This window comes from Lepus europaeus, chromosome 14 (genome assembly GCF_033115175.1).
Source record: "Lepus europaeus isolate LE1 chromosome 14, mLepTim1.pri, whole genome shotgun sequence".
Lineage (NCBI taxonomy): Eukaryota > Metazoa > Chordata > Mammalia > Lagomorpha > Leporidae > Lepus > Lepus europaeus.
The window spans coordinates 97,147,615-97,168,557 of NC_084840.1; the positions used below are offsets into that span (position 1 = coordinate 97,147,615).

The window sequence follows — 20,943 nt, forward strand, 5'->3', positions numbered from 1 at the left end:
GTATATGAACCATGTGACATGCTATGTATGTGGTGTGTTGTAGATATGGTATGTTAACTGTGTGGTGCGTTGTGTGTGTGCCACGCTACATATGTATTTATTTATATTGGGTGTGTTGTGTTACATATATGGTATGTTGTGTGCAGTGTGTTATGTGTGTGGTATGTTACGTGTGTTGTATGTGCTCCACATGTACACCGCTCGCTCTCAGAGAGAACGGCTTCCACGTGTGTTTTATGAACACGCTGACTTCTAAGGCACCGACCAACCCAGCTGGTGCGGATGGTACTCCGGGAGGCGATGTCTGATTGTCGGGGTACTCTGCCAGCAGTTTCTGTGGCGTGCCCTTCCCAGACAAGCTGCAGATCACCGTGAATTCCTAACTCTGTTTCAGGAAACCCAGGCTGCTGTCTCTTCCACCCGGCAGCTGCCTGGTGAGCAGAGAGAGCGACTCTTTGATCGGGTCGTCTACATGGGCTCGGCCCTGGCAGCTCCGCCTGCAGAGCGCAGGACCACAGCACACACGGTCTCCAACTAAGGATGTCCTCGCACCCAGACCCCCGACTCAAACACCCAGCCGCTGGCCGCCCGCCTCAGGAGGCCGGGGCGCCGCAGCTCTGCGTGAGACTTCAAAGGGACCAGAAATACAAAGTGACAAGGAGCGCGGGAACCAAGCCCAGCGCAGCCTCAGAAAACAAACACACTCGGACTCTGAACGTCACCCCACTCGCGTGCTCCCTGCTCGGAACAGACTCCAGAGCGAAGTCCACTGCAGTAGGACGATGGTCCACGTCCAGCACAGCCAGGAAACCCGCTGCCGGCAGACCAGCAGGCGTGGCAAACACGCGGTTACGGAGCGGCCGGGCAGGGAAGGAAGGCACAGGGCCTGGGGAGGGTGCACGGCCCTCACACGCAGCCAGCCTGGAGCCGGGGAGGGACCAGCATGCTGGGACACACGTCACTGCCCGCCGGCTGCCAGGCGTGCACCTGCTCCCGGGACACGAGATCCTGTCTCCCCTCACTGCACTTCCTGAGTGCCTCCCGCGAGGTGCGGGTATTCCCACAGCTGCTTACTCCCGGAGGTGCACACAGGACCAGGGGTTTTAAAACGTGGACAGCAACACTGCCGGCGCAAAGAAGAAAAATGGAGGGTGCGCAACAGCAAAGAGGGGAGACGGGTGTAAGGGAAGGGAACTCTCCCACCCGAGTTCTACAGCCTAGACCCCATCCCTGATTCTCCAGGGCCCGCGTCTGGGTAGGGAGGGGCCCTGCGCCTGCAGGGAGGGGCGGAGCCACCGACCACCCTCCCACACCAGCAGCCCTCCCCCACCCCAGACGGACAAACCTGCCCTAGCGCCGCCCTGCTCAAAGCACCCTGATCCCACCCGAGGAAGCCAGGCTGGGCACACACATCCTCACACTTGAACACGGGCCGTCGGGAGAAACCCACCTGGGACGATCAGTCTCGGGAATCGGACACCAGGAAGTGCTGAGTCGGATTACGGCCTCCCCTGGTGGGCATCCGGAATGGGGGGCCGACACCCTGCTCCAACCCAGGCACGGACGGTGCGGGGGCACTCACTGGACACCTCGACCACGCAGGGGGAGACACGGGTGGAGTCTGAGGATACAGGGACCAGGCACTGAGCGAGGGCGCCCGGCAGGCAGGAGCAGAGCGGGCTCGCTGTGTCCCCCACCCACCGCCTCCGGAGCCCAGGCTCCTTCCCCGCGATGTCCTTGGGGCCAAGCAGTCCCCCCCGAGACCCCCTTCATTCTTTCCTTCTGTTCCTGTCACAGTGACGTCTCATGAAACATCATTCGTTTTCAAACCCCCGACTTAGTCTCCTGTGGCAGGAAGTGAGCCCACGGAGGCCAGGGCCCCCGGCGGGTGGGAGAGTCCCCCGGGCAGTCGGAGTGAGCGGCCACGGAGTGGCAGGTGGGCAGGACAGCCAGAGGCTGAGTGCTGGTGGCCCCGGCTGCACCCCGAGGTGTGTACTTGGAGCCGCAGCACCTGCTGTCCCAGGCTGCATGGGTTTCCCCAGCCAGGCAGGCTCGTTCCGAGCGGAGCTGGCAGCCCGAACGGCCCTGAGGTCCAGCGCTTTCCCTGTCCACCATGTGTCTGTGTGGTCCAAGCACTGCCCAAGGACCACCCTCTGCGGATGCCCCAGCCCCTGTTACGAGGTGGCAGCTCAGTGACATAACCACACCCATTCTCTCTAGATGATGTAGAATCCAGAGGACCACGACGTACAATCTCCAGGTGACTTGCAACACCTCACGCCATGCAGGTGCTCCCTAACAGCTGTGGCGCTGCAGGTACAACCGATGACAAGAAAACACCTGCCTGCGCTCGCTCGGCAGATCCCATTTTATGTTTCCAAGTATCTTCCACCCAGGTTACCTCAGTCGCAAGTGAGGAACCCAGACACAAGCCGCTGACGGCACCGGCTCCGCTGGGCCGCCTCGGGGCTCCTTACACAGAACCGAAGAAATCGAAATCAGACACAGGTCTGTGCCACAGAGCAGAATCAGCGCTGAGACGTCTGTGCCCCATCACAGCACCCGGGTCGGAGTCTGAGCCCCAGCTCCCGGCTGCTGTCAGTGCAGACCCCGGGAGGCAGCAGGCACGGCTCCAACGATGGCGCTCCTGCAGCCCGTGGGGGAGACCTGGACTGTGTTCCTGCTCCCGCTCCCGGCTCACCCAGCTCCCGGCTGCTGTCAGTGCAGACCCCGGGAGGCAGCAGGCATGGCTCCAACGATGGCGCTCCTGCAGCCCGTGGGGGAGACCTGGACTGTGTTCCTGCTCCCGCTCCCGGCTCACCCAGCTCCCGGCTGCTGTCAGTGCAGACCCCGGGAGGCAGCAGGCATGGCTCGAATGACAGCACTCCTGCAGCCCGTGGGGGAGACCTGGACTGTGTTCCTGCTCCCGCTCCCGGCTCGCCCAGCTCCCGGCTGCTGTCAGTGCAGACCCCGGGAGGCAGCAGGCATGGCTCCAACGACGGCGCTCCTGCAGCCCGTGGGGGAGACCTGGACTGTGTTCCTGCTCCCGCTCCCGGCTCGCCCAGCTCCCGGCTGCTGTCAGTGCAGACCCCGGGAGGCAGCAGGCATGGCTCGAATGACGGCGCTCCTGCAGCCCGAGTGGGAGACCTGGACTGTGTTCCTGCTCCCGCTCCCGGCTCCAGCCCTGCCCTACCCTGGCTATTGTAAGCATCTGGGGAGTGACCCAGTGGACAGGAGCTCGCTGTGTGTGTGTGTGTGTGCGCACGCCTGTCTTTTTCTACTGCCTCTCAAAGAAGCAATCTTTTCAAAAGCACAGTGCCATGCCACATAGGTTAAAATTAAAGTACGTCCTCAATAACATCAACTTTGGCTTTCAGGAGACAGAAGCCATCTCTCAGGTTCTAGGGTAAACAGCTCGCCAACACTTCAAGGCAAGGAGCAAGCACTACCCATTAAAGTAACAGTCATCACTGTGCACAGCGGGAGAAGGCTGACGGAGACAAGACAACCAATCATCCGACAAGGAAGGCTGTACAGGAACGGGATCCTGACGGACCTGTGAGGCTGGAAGTCTGAAACCCGACGACACGCGGCCTCGTGGCTTCTTTCCCATCGGGGCTCCCCCATCCTCCCAGCACAGGGTAACTGTGACTACACTTCCTGAATGGCAGTGGCCAATTACAATGGGAACGTCAGTTTAAAACCTGAAATCCTGTCATCGGCGACGGACAGAACTCTACATTTGGAACGAGATCTTTTCTGGACTTCCCATCCGGTGTGACATTTGTGCCACCAGAGCTCATCAAACACACAAAGCATTCTCCTTCCCCTCGTGCCCAGCAGACCCGGGCACACACCCACGGGGAAGGCCCTGCTTGTGAACCGTTCCCAGCTCTGCAGAATACGCCGAACCACACGCACTCCCCGATGGGCACTTCCAACCCACCCTTCCTGGAGCCAGGTCCATGATCCGAGGCACCCAAAATAAACGTGACCTGCACTCCTACAAAGCTCACAAAGCAAGCTGGCACAGGCGGCCCTGCAGTCGCTAACCACCACCCTCATCGGACCCCTGCCGCGTCTCTCTTGGCACCGGGAAGCCAGCTGTCTGCCTGTAGATGCCACAGGACCTCTGCCGAGGACGGCACGCACATCCACACCCACTGCAGCCGCACTGCACAGACACAGAAATTAAAATCACATACAGCCAGCGCTGTGGCTCAACAGGCTAATCCTCTGCCTTGCGGCGCCAGCACACTGGGTTCTAGTCCCGGTCGGGGTGCCAGATTCTGTCCCAGTTGCCCCTCTTCCAGGCCAGCTCTCTGCTGTGGCCCGGGAGTGCAGTGGAGGATGGCCCAAGTGCTTGGGCCCCGCACCCCATGGGAGACCAAGAGAAGCACCTGGCTCCTGGCTTCAGATCAGCGTGCTGCGCTGGCCGCAGTGGCCATTGTGGGATGAACCAACGGCAAAAGGAAGACCTTTCTCTCTGTCTCTCTCTCACTGTCCACTCTGCATGTCAAAAAAATAAAAATAAATAAAAATTTTAAAAAAGAGAAATTAAAATCACATACCCGAGGCATGATACCCACGGGAGACTAGACCCTCAGCCAGAGACCTCATGTCTCCCATTTTATAACTCTCCTTTTTGAGTTGTTGGGATTTTTCTTTTTTTTTTTTTTTTCATTTTAGTAGGGTCATGTTTTTCACTAATTCTCAAAGTATATGCTTCCCTTTCTACATATATACACAAACATTTTTTTTTTGACAGGTAGAGTGGACAGTGAGAGAGAGAGACAGAGAGAAAGGTCTTCCTTTCCATTGGCTCACCCTCCAATGGCCACTGCGGTCAGCGCACCGCGCTGATCCGAAGCCAGGAGCCAGGTGCTTCTCCTGGTCTCCCATGGGGTGCAGGGCCCAAGCACTTGGGCCATCCTCCACTGCACTCCCAGGCCACAGCAGAGAGCTGGCCTGGAAGAGGAGCAACCAGGACAGAATTCGGCGCCCCGACCGGGACTAGAACCCAGTGTGCCGGCGCCGCAGGCAGAGGATTAGCCTAGTGAGCCGCGGCGCCGGCCATACACAAACACTTTCAAACATAAACACCGAGGTCAGGAGGATCAAATGAGCAGATGAACTTAGAGAAACAAGAGCACGGACAAAGGGCAGTGACGGGTTCTGCGGTCACTGGACTTCTCGGACTCCTCCGTGTGAAGCCGATCCCGAACGCCCGGGCCGCAGGGCCCACGGGTCCCCCTCTGGGCTTCCGCAGCGGTGAGCAGCCATGCTTGTCATTAACATGGGTTCTGCCACCTGCACGCTGCCCTTCAGGCGGGACCCGCACACAGCAGTCTGGGTACCTGGGAGAAAGTATCGGTGGGAGTGTGCCTGACAGTCTGCTTTTTCTTCAGCTCCCCTGTTCTTCTCACGTTCATCAGGTGAGCGGAGGGCTCCCGACAGACACAGCCGTTTCACCGACCTCTGGATCCTGCACCACGCGGCTGAGAGGAGACAGGATGTCAGGGGTCTGTGTTTGTTTAGAACATGCGAGTCCTTGGAGAGGGCTTGTTTCCTGCGCTGTTTCTGGCTTGGTCCTCCTGCTGTAGCCTTCTGTTAGCCTCCAGTTTTTTCTTTTTATGATCTTCCTTTTCTTTCTCTTCTTCTATTTCAGGCTCACCTTTCTCTCGAGAGGTGGAGGGACCCTGGGCACTGGGGGGTGCCCTCCCTACAGTGCCAGCTTTCACTCTGAACCTGCTTCTCCTCTCACAGCACCAGAGGGAGGCGACGTGAGCTGGTTGGCTCTGCCGTCTGCCCCTGTAGCCTGACTTCCAGTTCGGGAATCTCGGCTGGTTTTACAGCGTCTATGGACCCTTTAAGTCTCTGTCTTTCCCTCCTCAGTTTCTCCCGGGACACACCGTCCAGTGAACCTGATTCCACTTCTGACATGAGTTCATCTAAAGCACCCTGGGATGCTGAGGGACGGAGCCCTGCCTCTCGGGAACCTCCCAGGGTGCCCTTCCAGCATCCTTCAGCTCCAGGCCGGTGATCAACAGTCTGGCTGCTCATCTGTTTTTCCGGCTTTCTTCACCTGATTGGGTCGCCTCCTCCCAACCAGGCCGGCGCGATCGAGGAATGCGGCATCCTCACTGCCATAAAGGCCTTCACCCTCCCAGTCTGGCTCTCCTTTTCCGAGGTACTGCTTCCTGTCTCAGCGACCCCGGAGAACCAAGGACCCGACGAGCTTCCAGCGAGCACGGACCGCTGCTGCTGCTTCTTTCTCGTGAGTGGCCTCAGCCACCAGCGGAATCACCCACAGGTGCCTCACCCTGCAGAGCCTCTGCCCTTGCTCACCAAGTTCACACTCCAACAGCTGTCTCCCAGCTCAGTCACCCACAGGTGCCTCACCCTGCAGAGCCTCTGCCCTTGCTCACCAAGTTCACACTCCAACAGCTGTCTCCCAGCTCAGTCACCCACAGGTGCCTCACCCTGCAGAGCCTCTGCCCTTGCTCACCAAGTTCACACTCCAACAGCTGTCTCCCAGCTCAGTCACCCACAGGTGCCTCACCCTGCAGAGCCTCTGCCCTTGCTCACCAAGTTCACACTCCAACAGCTGTCTCCCAGCTCAGTCACCCACAGGTGCCTCACCCTGCAGAGCCTCTGCCCTTGCTCACCAAGTTCACACTCCAACAGCTGTCTCCCAGCTCAGTCACCCACAGGTGCCTCACCCTGCAGAGCCTCTGCCCTTGCTCACCAAGTTCACACTCCAACAGCTGTCTCCCAGCTCAGTCACCCACAGGTGCCTCACCCTGCAGAGCCTCTGCCCTTGCTCACCAAGTTCACACTCCAACAGCTGTCTCCCAGCTCAGTCACCCACAGGTACCTCACCCTGCAGAGCCGAAAGCCTCAGTGTTTTTCGGATGCGCTGTCTGGAAGGCCTCTCTCCCACTGAAACGTCAGCCTCCTCCTCTACAGCACCTCCTCCCACCCGAGGGCACCCCTGTCACCGCCCCACCTGCCGGGGCTCGTCTTCACGTCTCCCTCTGGCGGCTCCGCTTCCTCCTCTTCGTCGGAGTCCTCCCCTCCATCCTCCCCAGCAGTGTCCGTTGCTGCTCACGCAACTCCTCCAGCTGCAGCACTGTGAACTCAGATTCTGCCTCTCCGTCTTCCTCTGGCCGCTGCAGGGTGAAGAGCCGGTGCTGCCTGCAAAGCACGAACATCCCCGGGCGTGTACCGGACAGCAGGTGCAGGGCGGGACGCGCGTCTTGTCAAGGAAAGTGCCACGGGTGCTTCCCAGATCACAGAGGGAGAGGCCCGGCCGCTGTGCTGCAGCGACACCCAAGGACGCCCACGTCACAGCTGGGCGGCCTCCCGGAAAGGCAGCATCTCGTCCCCGTCAAAGTGTGGGTGCCCTACAGGGTCCCTAGACCGTAGGGGCCGTGGCCGGGCCGCCCCGTGGTGGCTCTTGGTAGGGAGGAGGAGCCCAGGTGGGGCACCGGCTGAGGGGCCACGGCTGCTCCTCCTGTGCACTCCTAGTTTCCCCGCTGTCGGCCGAGGCGGCAGGACGTGGGGCTCCTCGGAGTCGGGGTGCTTCCTCTCTCCCTCTCGGGGTTACCCCGCACTGCTGGGGCCACCGGCAGCGCGGGCCTCGAAGTCGTCATCAGTTCTGCCGACACCAGCGGCTCGGACTGGGATGAGAGATTCTCAGCCGTTCTCGACTCGGTGCCCTTCTGGAGTTCAAACCCACGCTGGGACGCACAGAGCAGGAGGTTGTTTGCCAAGTAAAAGCTACCGTGTACCAAGCGTCAACGCGGACAAAGGCGGAGCGCCTGCAAGCCTGCCCACGGCTCTGCTTCAGAAGCAACTTTCTTGGCAAAGCAACAGAGCTGGGCTGCACCTGCCCGCCTGGAAATGACCACTGTCAGAGTCCTGAGAGCTGCTCCGGGCAACCTGGATGCCAGGGCCTGCATGGTATCAGACCGACAACCCCCAGGGCTGGCCTCAGCGCGCCTCCTTCCACCAAGCCAGCAGACAGCCAAAGGAGCCCCTAGAAGACACAGAACCAGATCACCCAGCCCGCTGGGCAGACCTTTCATTCCTGGCCAGGAACCGTCAGCCTTGCGACCTGCAAGGCGGGTGAGGACGCCGTGGGCAGCCGGGCAGGGTGCAGTGTGCATGTAGAGACTCGCTGGCACTGACCGACGATCCCCGCAGCAAGAAACTGCGGCTTCGGCTTCCCTCCGAGGCTGCACGTGGACGTCGCCGGGAACGTGGCTTCCCCGACGGGCTCCGCGGACTGCCTGGGCAGGCAGGGCGAGCTTGGGCGAGCACCACCTGGGGCTCTGGAAGAACACGCACCCAGGAGGAACAGTGGGTGCTACGAGGAGCAGCGCTGCTGCCCCAGTCCCACAGCCGGCCAGCTCCCACGCGGGCCCCACGGCTGGGAACCTCCAGGGACAGCTCCGGGCTGCCTTACCAGCTGCACTGACGTCTTTGCTGGACAGGCCCCTCCGGCTTCCAGTTTCTTCACCTACAGAGAGCTGAGAACACGCGGCTGCAGACCCGGGAGAGCCGCGCGGCCGGCACGCGGCCGCCGGTGCGTTTTGGCTTATTAAGCATGCTGGCCTCCCCTGACCCCTGCAGAGGCATCGCAGGAGGCGAGGGCAGGCGGCATCTGCAGCCACGTTTTGCTCAGCCAGAAGAGGAGAGCAGGGCTCGCTCAGAAAGCCGGGAGGGAACAGCGCGGAGTCTCAGCGCACGGGAGAGAACCGGGCTCCTCCCCAAGACTGCCAGCAGCTCTCCAGGTGGGGCGTGGGATGGCGGGGACCGTGGACGCCCCTCCTCCCAGCTACACCCCGAAAGCTGGGGACACGCCCCTCGCCCGAACGCTGAGGTACCAGCGGGGTCCTGTCAACCCCCATGAAAAACATCCACACTCGGAGCCACCTGGAGTTGCACCCTGGCCTGCAACTTCCAGAATGTGGGAAGTGATACAAGGACTAAGGACGGTCACAGGGCAGGGACTGTGGTACATCAGGGCAAGCCACCACCTACGACCACATGGGTGCCATCTTGAGTCCCGGCTGCTCCACTTCTGTTCCAGCTCCCTGCTAATGGCCTGGGAAAGCAGTAGAGGATGGCCAAAGTCCTTGGGCCCTGCACCCACGTGGGAGACCTGAAAGAGGCTCCTGACTCCTGGCTTTGGCCCAGTCCTGGCCATCATGGCCATTTGGGGAGTAAACCAGCTGATGGAAGACCTCTCTCTCTCTCTCTCTCTCTCTCTATATATATATATATATATACACACACACACACACACACACACACATATGCATATATATATATATATATATACATATATATATCCCTTTAACTCTGCCGTGCAAAAAGTCAGTCTTCAAAAGAAGAAAAGATAACACAGGTCCAGCAATTAGCACAGTTCTTGGCCCAAAATTACCACAAAATAAACTCCACCACCATTGTCCATGATGTCCAAGAGCCAGGATCTGGGTCTCTCATCTGGCAAACGAGGCCATGCATGCGCCCGGCTCGCGGAGTCCACGTGGCGAGGAAAACACGTGGGTCCGGAGCAGTCAGGGATCGTCGGGCAGTGCCAACGAGTTCCACACGCACACTGCACCCTGCCCGGCTGCCCGCGGCGTCCTCACCCGCCTTGCGGCCGCGAGGCTGACCATTCCTGGCCAGGATGAAAGGTTCTGCCCAGCGGGATGGGTGCTGCTAACAAGGGACTGAAACTCAGAGAAAGGGGGCTGAAGGGAGGAGGCGAAGCAGGGGGTGGAAACCCAAAGGAACCAAGAGCAACAAGCGAGCTAACGCTGCAAGAGACGCTTAGGATTCTGTGCTGCTGCTCCCCGACCTAGAAGGGTGAGCAAACTCCCAGGTATCCTTGCGGCCCTGAGCGCGAGTCCCCGCGGCTCCTCCCAAACACCAGCTGCTGCACAGGCCGGGACACGTTTCTCACGGCACGTGTTCACCTCGTACGTCGGTTTAACAAAGCATCTGAGTCTCATTTGCACCCTTAAGGACATGCGTAAGGCCACAGCTCAAGTCACTCCCTGGAAGACACAGGCAAACACACTTCCATTAGCCGGAGCTGCTTCTCCCTGTGGGTGGCTCCTTCCTTCCTTTTGGAGGCCCTACACCCTTTCTGGATTTTTATTTTCACCACCTCACCCTACCCCCGCTACCTCTCAGGGTAAAAGGCAAACGAAACCAGTTTCACATCCACTCGACTTTCATTATTACAGATCCTGAACAAGGTCTTTTTTTAAATATTTATTTACTTGAAAGTCAGAGTTACACAGAGAGAGGGAGAGACGGGGAGAGATCTCTCCATCAGCTGATTCATTCCCGAGATGGCCGCAACAGCCAGGGCTGAGCCAGGCCGAAGAAGAGCTTCTTCCAGGTCTCCCCCATGAGCGGCAGGGCCGAGACACTTGGGACATCCCATGCTGCTGTTCCAGATGCATTCACAGGCAGCCAGAGAGGACACAGAGCCGCAGGGCCACAAACTGGCGCCCAGATGTGATGCCAGCGTTCGCAGGCAGCAGCTTCACCAGCTGTGCCACGGTGCCGGCCTCTCACCCTGACACCTGGATGACGTTCTGACTCGGACGTCCTTCACTCAGCCACTCAGGAAGGACTCAGGGTCATCAAGCAAACCAGGACCCCTCTGGGCACAGAGGTGACGTCAGCGAGCAAGACAGAAAATGGCTACGGGAGCTCCATGCCAGGTGAAGTGGGAGTAACGATGTATACGTGTGTGTGCAGGGGACCACAGGTGACACACGGGGTACAGAACACACACCAGGACTGCACACAGGTGAAGTGGGAGTGACCATGTCTGTGTGTATACAGGGTACCACAGGTGACACACGGGGTACAGAACACACACCAGGACTGCACACAGGTGAAGGGGGAGTGACCGTGTCTGTGTGTATACAGGGGACCACAGGTGACACACGGTATACAGAACACACAACAGGACTGCACACAGGTGAAGGAGGTGTGACCATGTCTGTGTGTACACAGGGTACCACAGGTGACACACGGTATACAGAACACACAACAGGACTGCACACAGGTGAAGCGGGTGTGACTGTGTCTGTGTGTACACAGGGGACCACAGGTGACACACGGGGTACAGAACACACACCAGGACTGTACACAGGTGAAGGGGGTGTGGCCGTGTCTGTGTGTACACAGGGGACCACAGGTGACACACGGGGTACAGAACACACACCAGGACTGTACACAGGTGAAGGGGGTGTGACCGTGTCTGTGTGTATACAGGGTACCACAGGTGACACACGGGGTACAGAACACACACCAGGACTGCACACAGGTGAAGGGGGAGTGACCATGTCTGTGTGTATACAGGGTATCACAGGTGACACACAGGGCACAGAACACACACCAGGACTGCACACAGGTGAAGGGGGTGTGACCATGTCTGTGTGTACACAGGGGACCACAGGTGACACACAGGGTACAGAACACACACCAGGACTGCACACAGGTGAAGGAGGTGTGACCATGTCTGTGTGTACACAGGGTACCACAGGTGACACACAGGGTACAGAACACACACCAGGACTGTACACAGGTGAAGGGGGCGTGACCGTGTCTGTGTGTATACAGGGTACCACAGGTGACACACAGGGTACAGAACACACACCAGGACTGCACACAGGTGAAGGGGGAGTGACCATGTCTGTGTGTATACAGGGTACCACAGGTGACACACGGGGTACAGAACACACACCAGGACTGCACACAGGTGAAGGGGGAGTGACCATGTCTGTGTGTATACAGGGGACCACAGGTGACACACAGGGTACAGAACACACACCAGGACTGCACACAGGTGAAGGGGGAGTGACCATGTCTGTGTGTATACAGGGTACCACAGGTGACACACAGGGTACAGAACACACACCAGGACTGCACACAGGTGAAGGGGGAGTGACCATGTCTGTGTGTATACAGGGTATCACAGGTGACACACAGGGCACAGAACACACACCAGGACTGCACACAGATGAAGTGGGTGTGACCATGTCTGTGTGTATACAGGGGACCACAGGTGACACACAGGGCACAGAACACACACCAGGACTGCACACAGGTGAAGGGGGTGTGACCATGTCTGTGTGTATACAGGGTACCACAGGTGACACACAGGGTACAGAACACACACCAGGACTGCACACAGGTGAAGGGGGAGTGACCATGTCTGTGTGTACACAGGGGACCACAGGTGACACACAGGGTACAGAACACACACCAGGACTGCACACAGGTGAAGGGGGAGTGACCATGTCTGTGTGTATACAGGGTACCACAGGTGACACACAGGGTACAGAACACACACCAGGACTGCACACAGGTGAAGGGGGAGTGACCATGTCTGTGTGTATACAGGGTACCACAGGTGACACACGGGGTACAGAACACACACCAGGACTGCACACAGGTGAAGGGGGAGTGACCATGTCTGTGTGTATACAGGGTACCACAGGTGACACACAGGGTACAGAACACACACCAGGACTGCACACAGGTGAAGGGGGAGTGACCATGTCTGTGTGTATACAGGGTACCACAGGTGACACACTGAGTGGTATCAGAGGGATGCAGTGAGGTTACTGGGAAGCCTCGTTGGAAAGGAGACCTGAACCAAGGCCCAAGGCTATGAGCATCCACCAGAACACACGGGAACACCCGAGGCAAAGCCACGGAGCCTGGTCCTGGGGCAGGGGCCGTCTGCTGCACTGACAGACAGCACCGGAGGCCAGTCCAGCTGGAACGAGCCAGCATGCAAAGGCAGGAAAGTAGGGGGGCTTGGAGTCCACCGTAAGGAGACGGCTCTCACTCAGTGTGAAATCGGGAGTCCCCGCAGAGGAATGACACGTGGTGAGGTTAGCAACAACCCCCAGCAGAGTGGCTGCTGCGTGGGGAACAGACTGTAGTGGGCAGGGGTGGACGCTGGGAGTCCAGGAGGCCTGGAAGAGACCACAGTGCCTCCAGCCATAAGAGCAGCAGGAGAGGTCTGGAGCGGTGTTCGGTTCTGGATAGATTTTGGAGGTAGAGAGCCATAGGGTCCCAGCAGACTGCACACACGAGAGAGGAAGTCGTCAAGGATGACAGGTGAGCTACAGAGGGTGAAACCTCAGGGCCAGCGCCGTGGCGTAGTGAGCTAAGCCTCCGCCTGTGGCACCGACACCCCATGTGGGCGCCAGTTTGAGTCCCAGCTGCTCCTCTTCTGATCCAGCTCTCTGCTATGGCCTGGGAAAGCAGTGGAAGATGGTTCAAGTGCTTGGGTCCCTGCGCTCACATGGGAGACCCAGAAGAAGCTCCTGGCTCCTGGCTCCAGATAGGCCCAATTCCAGCCGTTGCAGCCATCTGGGGAGTGAACCAGCAGATAGAAGACCTTTCCTCTTTGTCTCTCCCTCTGTTTGTAATTCTACTTCTCAAATAAATTTTAAAAAAAGAAAAAGGATGAAGATCCATCACATTGAGGCAAAACCCCACCCCACGGCAACACTCGGCTCAGATGTTACAGGTACCCTGGTTCATTTGGTCTCACCACGTTTCAAGTTCCCTTCAGCGCCCTCCCCCACCTCCTGTACAGATAACTGAATCGTGGGCGTCTAGACCAAACATGAGAAATGACAGATGAGGCTGCAGGGCTGACACACGCCCCGTCCAGAGGCAACCCCAGGCTGGCCACTTCCTGGCTGTGTGACTGCGCAAGTCACCTCTGTCCTGCCACATCTGTGTTAGGGAAGGCCACTGCTGCCACGGTTACTGTCAACAGGCCAACCCACCTACCCCGCTGGCCGCTGCAGCACCCTCGCTGTTGGTCTTTTGGCTGCTTCTCACGTAGACATGGATGAGACGAAATCCCTGGGGAGGGAGACAAAGTTCAAAGACACACTGACCTCACCAACGGAGGACACAGCCAGTCAGCAGCAGCCATCAGGGAAGCAGGAATACCCCAATCAATGCCCTCGCTACACGCTTGGGAGCAGCACGCGGAAAACATGGAGAACTGCTCTCCCCCCCTTGAGTCAAAGGAACCTCAGAAACACATGAACGTCTCTGTCTCTTTCAAGATCAATTGCGTAGGAAGTTTTTTGGGATTTAAATAAGACAGAATTGAGCACTTCAGCTTTTACCCTACACTTGGATCAAGAATTCTCCAGGGGCTGGCACTGTGGCGCAGCAGGTAAAGCCGTCGCCTGCAGGGCCGGCATCTCAACATGGGCGCTGGCTTGAGGCCCGGTTGCTCCACTTCCCATCCAGCTCTCTGCTGTGGCCCGGGGAAAGCAGTAGAAGATGGCCCAGGTGCTTGGGCCCCTGCACCCGCATGGGAGACCTGGAGGAAGCTCCTGGCTCTGGATCGGGCTTTGCAGCCATTTGCGGAGTGAATGAGTGGACGGAAGACCTTTGTCTCTGCCTCTGCCTCTCTGTAACTCCGCCTTTCAAATTAATAAATAAATCTTCAAAAAAATAATTTTCGAGATGTAGTTTTAATAATCTAATAATCTAACTCAGGAGTCCAGATACATATAAATACATATAGTTATACATAGATACATATATATATATATGTATATATGGGTATGTATGCCATTTAAAGAAATGTTTCTCCCAGCCTCCAACACTAATTTTTACCAAAACTGTCTCCGAACAGCAGGTGGTAACGCTTCCAAGATCCACCCAGCCAGCAATTACCAAGCGGAGCTACATCTTATTATTCCCTGAGGAGCTCTAAATAAACTATTAATGCCAACATCCAGCCCTGGACTTCTGGTCCAACCAAAAGCAACACCGAGAAGCGCTGGTTAGGTAAGTCCCGGAACCATTATTTACCGAGCCTGGGAGACAGAAGAGAACACTGTTTAGACGCCTCATCCTATGAGCCAGGATGTGGAGTGAGAGGACCCCAAGCCCAGATTAGAACTGCGCTACCTTCTAGCTCGTACCTGCAGACCTGAAGCTGGTGGTCTTCCCAACTTTCTCTCAAAAATGCTTGACCAAGGGCAGGCACTGAGGCGTGGCAAGTTAACCGTGGCTCGGGACCCGGCAGCCCAGATCAAAGTGCGTGGTTTCACCTCCACTTCCCACCCAGCTCCCTGCTCCGGCACGGAAGGCAAGACCTGAAGTCTTGAGTACCTGGGTCACTGCCACCCACGCAGGAGACCTGCGGTTCCTGGCTGCTGGCTTCAGCCGGACCCCGGCTGTCGGCCGCACCTGGGCAGGGAACCAGCAGATAGAATCTCTCTCTCTTGCTCTCCCTCGCTCGCTCACTCTCTGTTGTTCCGCCTTTCAAAGAAACACTTTAGAGAAGTGTTTGATGGGGGCTGGCGCTGCGGTATAGTGGGCTAAGCTGCCACCTACAGTGCCCGCATCCCATATGGGCACCGGTTCGAGTCCCAGCTGCTCCACTTCTGACCCGGCTCCCTGCTAATGCACCTGGGAAAGCAGTGGAAGATGGCCTAAGTGCTTGGGCCCCTGCGCCCGCGTGGGAGACCCGGAAGTAGCTCCTGGCTCCTGGCTCCGGCCTGGCCCAGGGCTGGCTGTTGTGGCCATCTGGGGAGTGGACCAGCTTGTAGAAACTCTCTAAGTCTTTGCTGTTGATGATCCATGATTCACAACAAAGCGTCCACCTATTCCCAAACGCTACTGCCCGTCCACAGTTCACGGCTGGGTCGTTCGTTCCTCTCAGACAAAACACTGCGTCTTTATTCTAAGTGTCTCTTTCAGGGGCTTGGGCTATAGCACTGACCACAACAGATCTGGCCGCAATACCCTTCCAGGTGTCCAAGCAGGGCTGCAGCTCACGGACAGCCGGGGGTGGGTCAGTATGCTAGGAGCACCAAGACCGCAGCACTGGGGCCGCCACCCACCAAGCGCCCACTGCGGACCGGCTCCTGCGTGGACCTCATGGAGTCAGCCTGCCGCCCCACGCACGCCAAGACCCGCAAGGGCCGCGTCACGCACTCCCCCTGGCTGCGGGGAGCCGGCAGCAGCCCGCACTTCCTAGCCCGCGTCTCCCCGAGGCGGCCCGGCAGGGGCCACCCGCGCCCACGCACCCACGGACAGCGCCCCGCGGCCCTTCGCTTCCTTCTTACGGGTTCATTTATTTGTTTTAAATTTCACAGGCTTTGCTGAGCCTGGACCCGGGCCCGGGGGAGGGGAGCGAGGTCCCCTCCGCAAGTGTAGGGGGCGCCCCGCGCGCCCCGCACCGCGGCCGCAGCTCCGCGCGCGCCCACGCGCTCCCCACGCGCCCCCGCGCGCCCCCGCGCCCCCGGGGCGCTCACCGTCCACGTTCTCGCGGTCGCTGATGTGCTGCAGGTTGCAGCCCGTGTCCTCGCGGCTCAGCTCGGCGTCGGGCCGGTAGGGCTCCAGCCGCGAGTGCGCGTGCCGCCGGAGCTTGGGGCTGGACGACACGCAGCACGAGGTCGTGTTCCCCATCTTCCGCGGCGCCCGCCGGCGCGGGGCGCGGCCGCCCGCTCAGCAGCAGCAGCGGCGGCGGCGGCGGCGGCGCGGCCTCGCCATGGGCGGGCGCCCCGGCTGCCCTCGGCCTCCGCGCGCGCCGCGCCCCGCTCAGCCCGCGCCGGCCATGGCGGGCGGCGCCGCGCAGGCCGCGTCCCCCACCGCTCCCCGACCGGCGCCCGGCTCCCCGGCTCCCCGGCTCCCCGGCTCGCGGCTCGGCCAGCGGTTCCGGTTCAGGCCGGGCGGCGCAGCCGGCGGCGAGGATGCTCGGGGCCTCCCCGCCCCGCGCGCTCCCCGCCCCGGCCCGCCCCTTCCCGGTGCCCTGGAAGCAGATCCGGCCGAGAGGGGCGGGCCCGCGCGTGGGGAGCCCGGCGGGGGCGGGGAGGCCTTGGCGGGGCCTGTGAGCCGGGCCCCCCCGGGGAGGCACCGGCGATGGCCACCTGGGCGCCCGGGACGGAGCCCCTGGCCCCGGCTTCTAGGCTCTGAAATGAACCTGGGGGCCTGTGTTCACCAGGAAGTACCGGTTTTGCGTTCACGGGGGAGGGGGTGGGGGTGGAGGGTGACCGGGGGACCGCAGCCACTGGGGACCCGAGTGACCACGACCCGCACCCTGCCCTTGGCTTCGCCCTGCAGCGTTAGGGGCCAGGGAGCCGCAGGCCCTCCGGGTACAGGGCCCTCTGGGAAGGGGATTTTTGAAAGCTTGCACAATCCTCGTGATTTTATGTCCGAGGACAATGGAGGCCCAGGGTGACACAATGCCCAAACTGTCCTTAATGACAGATCCAGGCAGTGACGCCGACCCAGCACCGGTCACGTGTGGACGCCGTGCCAGAGGCTTTGATAGCGTGTAATTCTCTCCGTCCAGCCGGGGGTGGGGGTGGGTGCAACGTCTGTATTGCATTTGTAAGGCAAAGACAGAGCCTCAGTCCTCTGGGTCACTCCCCAGATGCCCTCAACAGCTGGGGCAAGACCAGGCCTAAGAGGAGAGCCAGGAACTCCACCCGGGTCTACGTGGGTGGCGTGGAGCCCGGTACTTGAGCCACCATCACCGGCTGCCTCCCCCGGGGTACACATTCCTGGGAAGCGGAGCGGAAGGCAGAGGAGCCGGGACTCAAGCTGGGCACTGCGGAGTGGAAGGCAGAGGAGCCGGGACTCAAGCCGGGCACTTGGTACAGGATGTGGTCACCGCAGGCAACGGCTTACCAGTGTGCCAAATGCCCCCTACCAGGCTTGTCTAGGCTGTGTCATGCGTCCAGCTACACTAATGGTTATATAGTTAGGGTTGGTACTTTTTATTTTTATTTTTTGACAGGCAGAGTTAGAGAGACAGAGAGAAAGGTCTTCCTTCCATTGGTTCACCCCCCAGATGGCTGCTGTGGCCGGCGCTGCGCCGATCTGAAGCCAGGAGTCAGGTGCTTCTCCTGGTCTCCCATGGGGTGCAGGGCCCAAGCACTTGGGCCATCCTCCACTGCCTTCCCGGGCCATAGCAGAGAGCTGGCCTGGAAGAGGGGCAACCGGGACAGAATCCGGCGCCCCGACCGGGACTAGAACCCGGGATGCTGGCGCCGCAGGCGGAGGATTGGCCCAGTGAGCCGCGGCGCCGGCCAGGGTTGGTGCTTTATAAAAAGCTCCGTGCTCTGACCTGGGTTGGTGTACCCAGTCGGGAACATGGAAGAAGTTGTCCTTGGAAAATAAATGGCTGCCAGGCGACGATGCTGAGCCGCTGAAGGAACTGCAGCCCTTGGAGGACCCTGAGGCAAAACGGTGCTGTGCTAGCCATGCACCCAGGCTAGGCTGGCTGGCACCTGCTGCAAGGCACTGAATGTGGGCGCTCCAGGCTTGGCTGCGTCTCAGGGCGTGGTGGCTGAAACTGAGCACGCTGTAGCGGGAGCCACCGTCTGGAAGTGGGCATCCGATCACAAAACCACCTGGGCACGCTAAGTAAATTATCTACTCATAAGATCTATACCATTTGTATTGTTGTGATGTGAAGCGCTTAAGAGGGGAGAGCATGGGACCAGCGCCGTGGTTCTCTTGACTAATCCTCTGCCTGTGGCACCGGCACCCCAGGTTCTAGACCCAGTCGGGGCGCCGGATTCTGTCCTGGTTGCTCCTCTTCCAGTCCAGCTCTCTGCTGTGGCCCGGGAGGGCAGTGGAGGATGGCCCAAGTGCTTGGGTCCTGCACCCGCATGGGAGACCAGGAGAAGCACCTGGCTCCTGGCTTCAAATCAGCGCAGCGCCGACGGTAGCAGCCATTTGGGGAGTGAACCAACGGAAGGAAGACCTTTCTCTCTATCTCTCCCTCTCACTGTCTATAACTCTATCTTTCAAATAAATAAATAAATAAATCTTTAAAAAAAAAAAAAGGAGAGAGCATGGCTGCATACTTCCTGTGCGGGCCCAGCACGGACAGTGTCGACCTACAAGAGCATCCGGGAGTCTCAGGGTTTTCTCTGTCCCCGCCCCCTAGGGATTCCCCTTAGGGATGCACCTGTGTGGACTTGGCCTGGAAAGAGAACCCAGGCCGAGGCCTCACTGGTGGTTTACCGGTGCCAGCCCTGCCTCCCAACCACCCCACACACCCTTCAGTCTTGTGCAGGCAGAGGTGCTCCTAGCCTGGCCTACGGCGACGCCCTGGGGGACACACAATGACCCACCCCAGGCAGAGGCAAGGTGAGGCCGAAATGACAGCAGCAAAAGATACTTCTGAGCATCTGCTGGGTGGCTCGTACTGTGCTAAGCATTTTTTTCATCTAGGCGCATGCTGTCGTGCTCCATTTTATAAATTCCAATAAGCCAATTCGCCCAAGGCCCGAATGCTGAGAAATGCCCTGGGGTGCTGGGTCCCAAGCCCCAGAGTTTGTCTCTCGGCTGCGTCCACTCGGACCTGCTGCCCTGGCCTGTGTCACTCACTGAATGGGAGGGGAGCCGTAAGCAGATTTAAAACCGGCAGCATTCGCCAGTGGAGAAGACGAGGGTCGCCTCTCCCCTTCGTTTTCCCTTTTCTGCTCTCGTTCTGACTGCTGAGGTCTGGAGTTGAAGAGGAGAGAGACAGGGGTGCAGGACGGCTTGGTGGTCCTGTGGGGCTCAGCCGCCCTGGCCAGCGCGGGGGACAGACGAGCTGGAGGGGAGGGGTTGAGGAAGTCACTGGGCCTCTCCCACAGCACAGAGAACGCTCCTCAGTGGGTGTCCCCGTAGCCACACCGGGGACAGCGTGGGTGAGAGGAGGGGCGATCGGGCCGCCTCCCCAAGGCCCTGCCCTCAACACCGTCAGCCATCACGGAACAATGCAGCCCGGAACTGCACACGTGGACCCTGCTCTCTGAGCAGAGAGAACCCTTGGTGATCTTCCTGCTTCTCTCTCAGTCCCTAACTGGAGAACGCGGTCGCCCTGAGGAACGTGGGCACGCGCCACGCCAGTGCTCTCCACGTGTGTATAGCGGTGGAGGCTCTGGTTTCCGCGGAATGTTCTGGAGAACCACAGTGTTTGAACCCTGAGCAGCGTGAGAAGGTAACTTCCAGGGGTTCGTGGGAAAACTGAAATCAAAGATGACTTCATTGGGGGCCAGAAATTGTTAAGTCCACGCTTTGTTGTTACTAAGATGTATCTTCCAGCACCATCATATTACTGTTATGTAAATTATAAGATGCACTTAAGAAAGCAAATCAGGAGGCCGGCGCCGCGGCTTAACAGGCTAATCCTCCGCCTTGCGGCCCCGGCACACCAGGTTCTAGTCCCGGTCGGGGCGCCGGATTCTATCCCGGTTGCCCCTCTTCCAGGCCAGCTCTCTGCTGTGGCCCGGGAAGGCAGTGGAGGATGGCCCAAGTGCTTGGGCCCTGCACCCCATGGGAGACCAGGAGAAGCACCTGGCTCCTGCCATTGGATCAGCGCGGTGCGCCGGCCGCAGCGCGCCAACCGCGGCGGCCATTGGAGGGTAAACCAATGGCCAAAGGAAGACCTTTCTCTCTGTCTCTCTCTCTCACTGTCCACTCTGCCTGTCAAAAAAAAAAAAAAAAGAAAGAAAGAAAGCAAATCAGGAGGCCGGCGCCGTGGCTCAACAGGCTAATCCTCCGCCTGCGGCGCTGGCACACCGGGTTCTAGTCCCGGTCAGGGCGCCGGATTCTGTCCCAGTTGCCCCTCTTCCAGGCCAGCTCTCTGCTGTGGCCCGCGAGGGCAGTGGAGGATGGCCCAAGTCCTTGGGCCCTGCACCCACATGGGAGACCAGGAGAAGCACCTGGCTCCTGGCTTCGGATCAGCGCGATGCGCCAGCCGCAGCGGCCATTGGAGGGTGAAACAACGGCAAAAAGGAAGACCTTTCTCTCTGTCTCTCTCTCTCACTGTCCACTCTGCCTGTCAAAAAAAAGAAAGAAAGAAAGAAAGCGAATCAGCCAGACCCAGGTGGAACATAACTGGTCTCTATCATC

General features: G+C 59.3%; 1 protein-coding gene across 1 annotated transcript in view; it reads right to left on the reverse strand.

The window, feature by feature from the left end:
• CCNY (cyclin Y) overlaps positions 1 to 16,512 on the reverse strand; it is a 139,374-nt gene extending 122,862 nt beyond the window's left edge. Inside the window, exon 1 of the mRNA XM_062211190.1 lies at positions 16,344 to 16,512. Within this exon, the coding sequence (XP_062067174.1) occupies positions 16,344 to 16,497 (154 nt within the window). The 5' untranslated portion in view covers positions 16,498 to 16,512. The remainder of the gene's footprint in view (positions 1 to 16,343) is intronic.
• Positions 16,513 to 20,943: the final 4,431 nt, after the last annotated feature.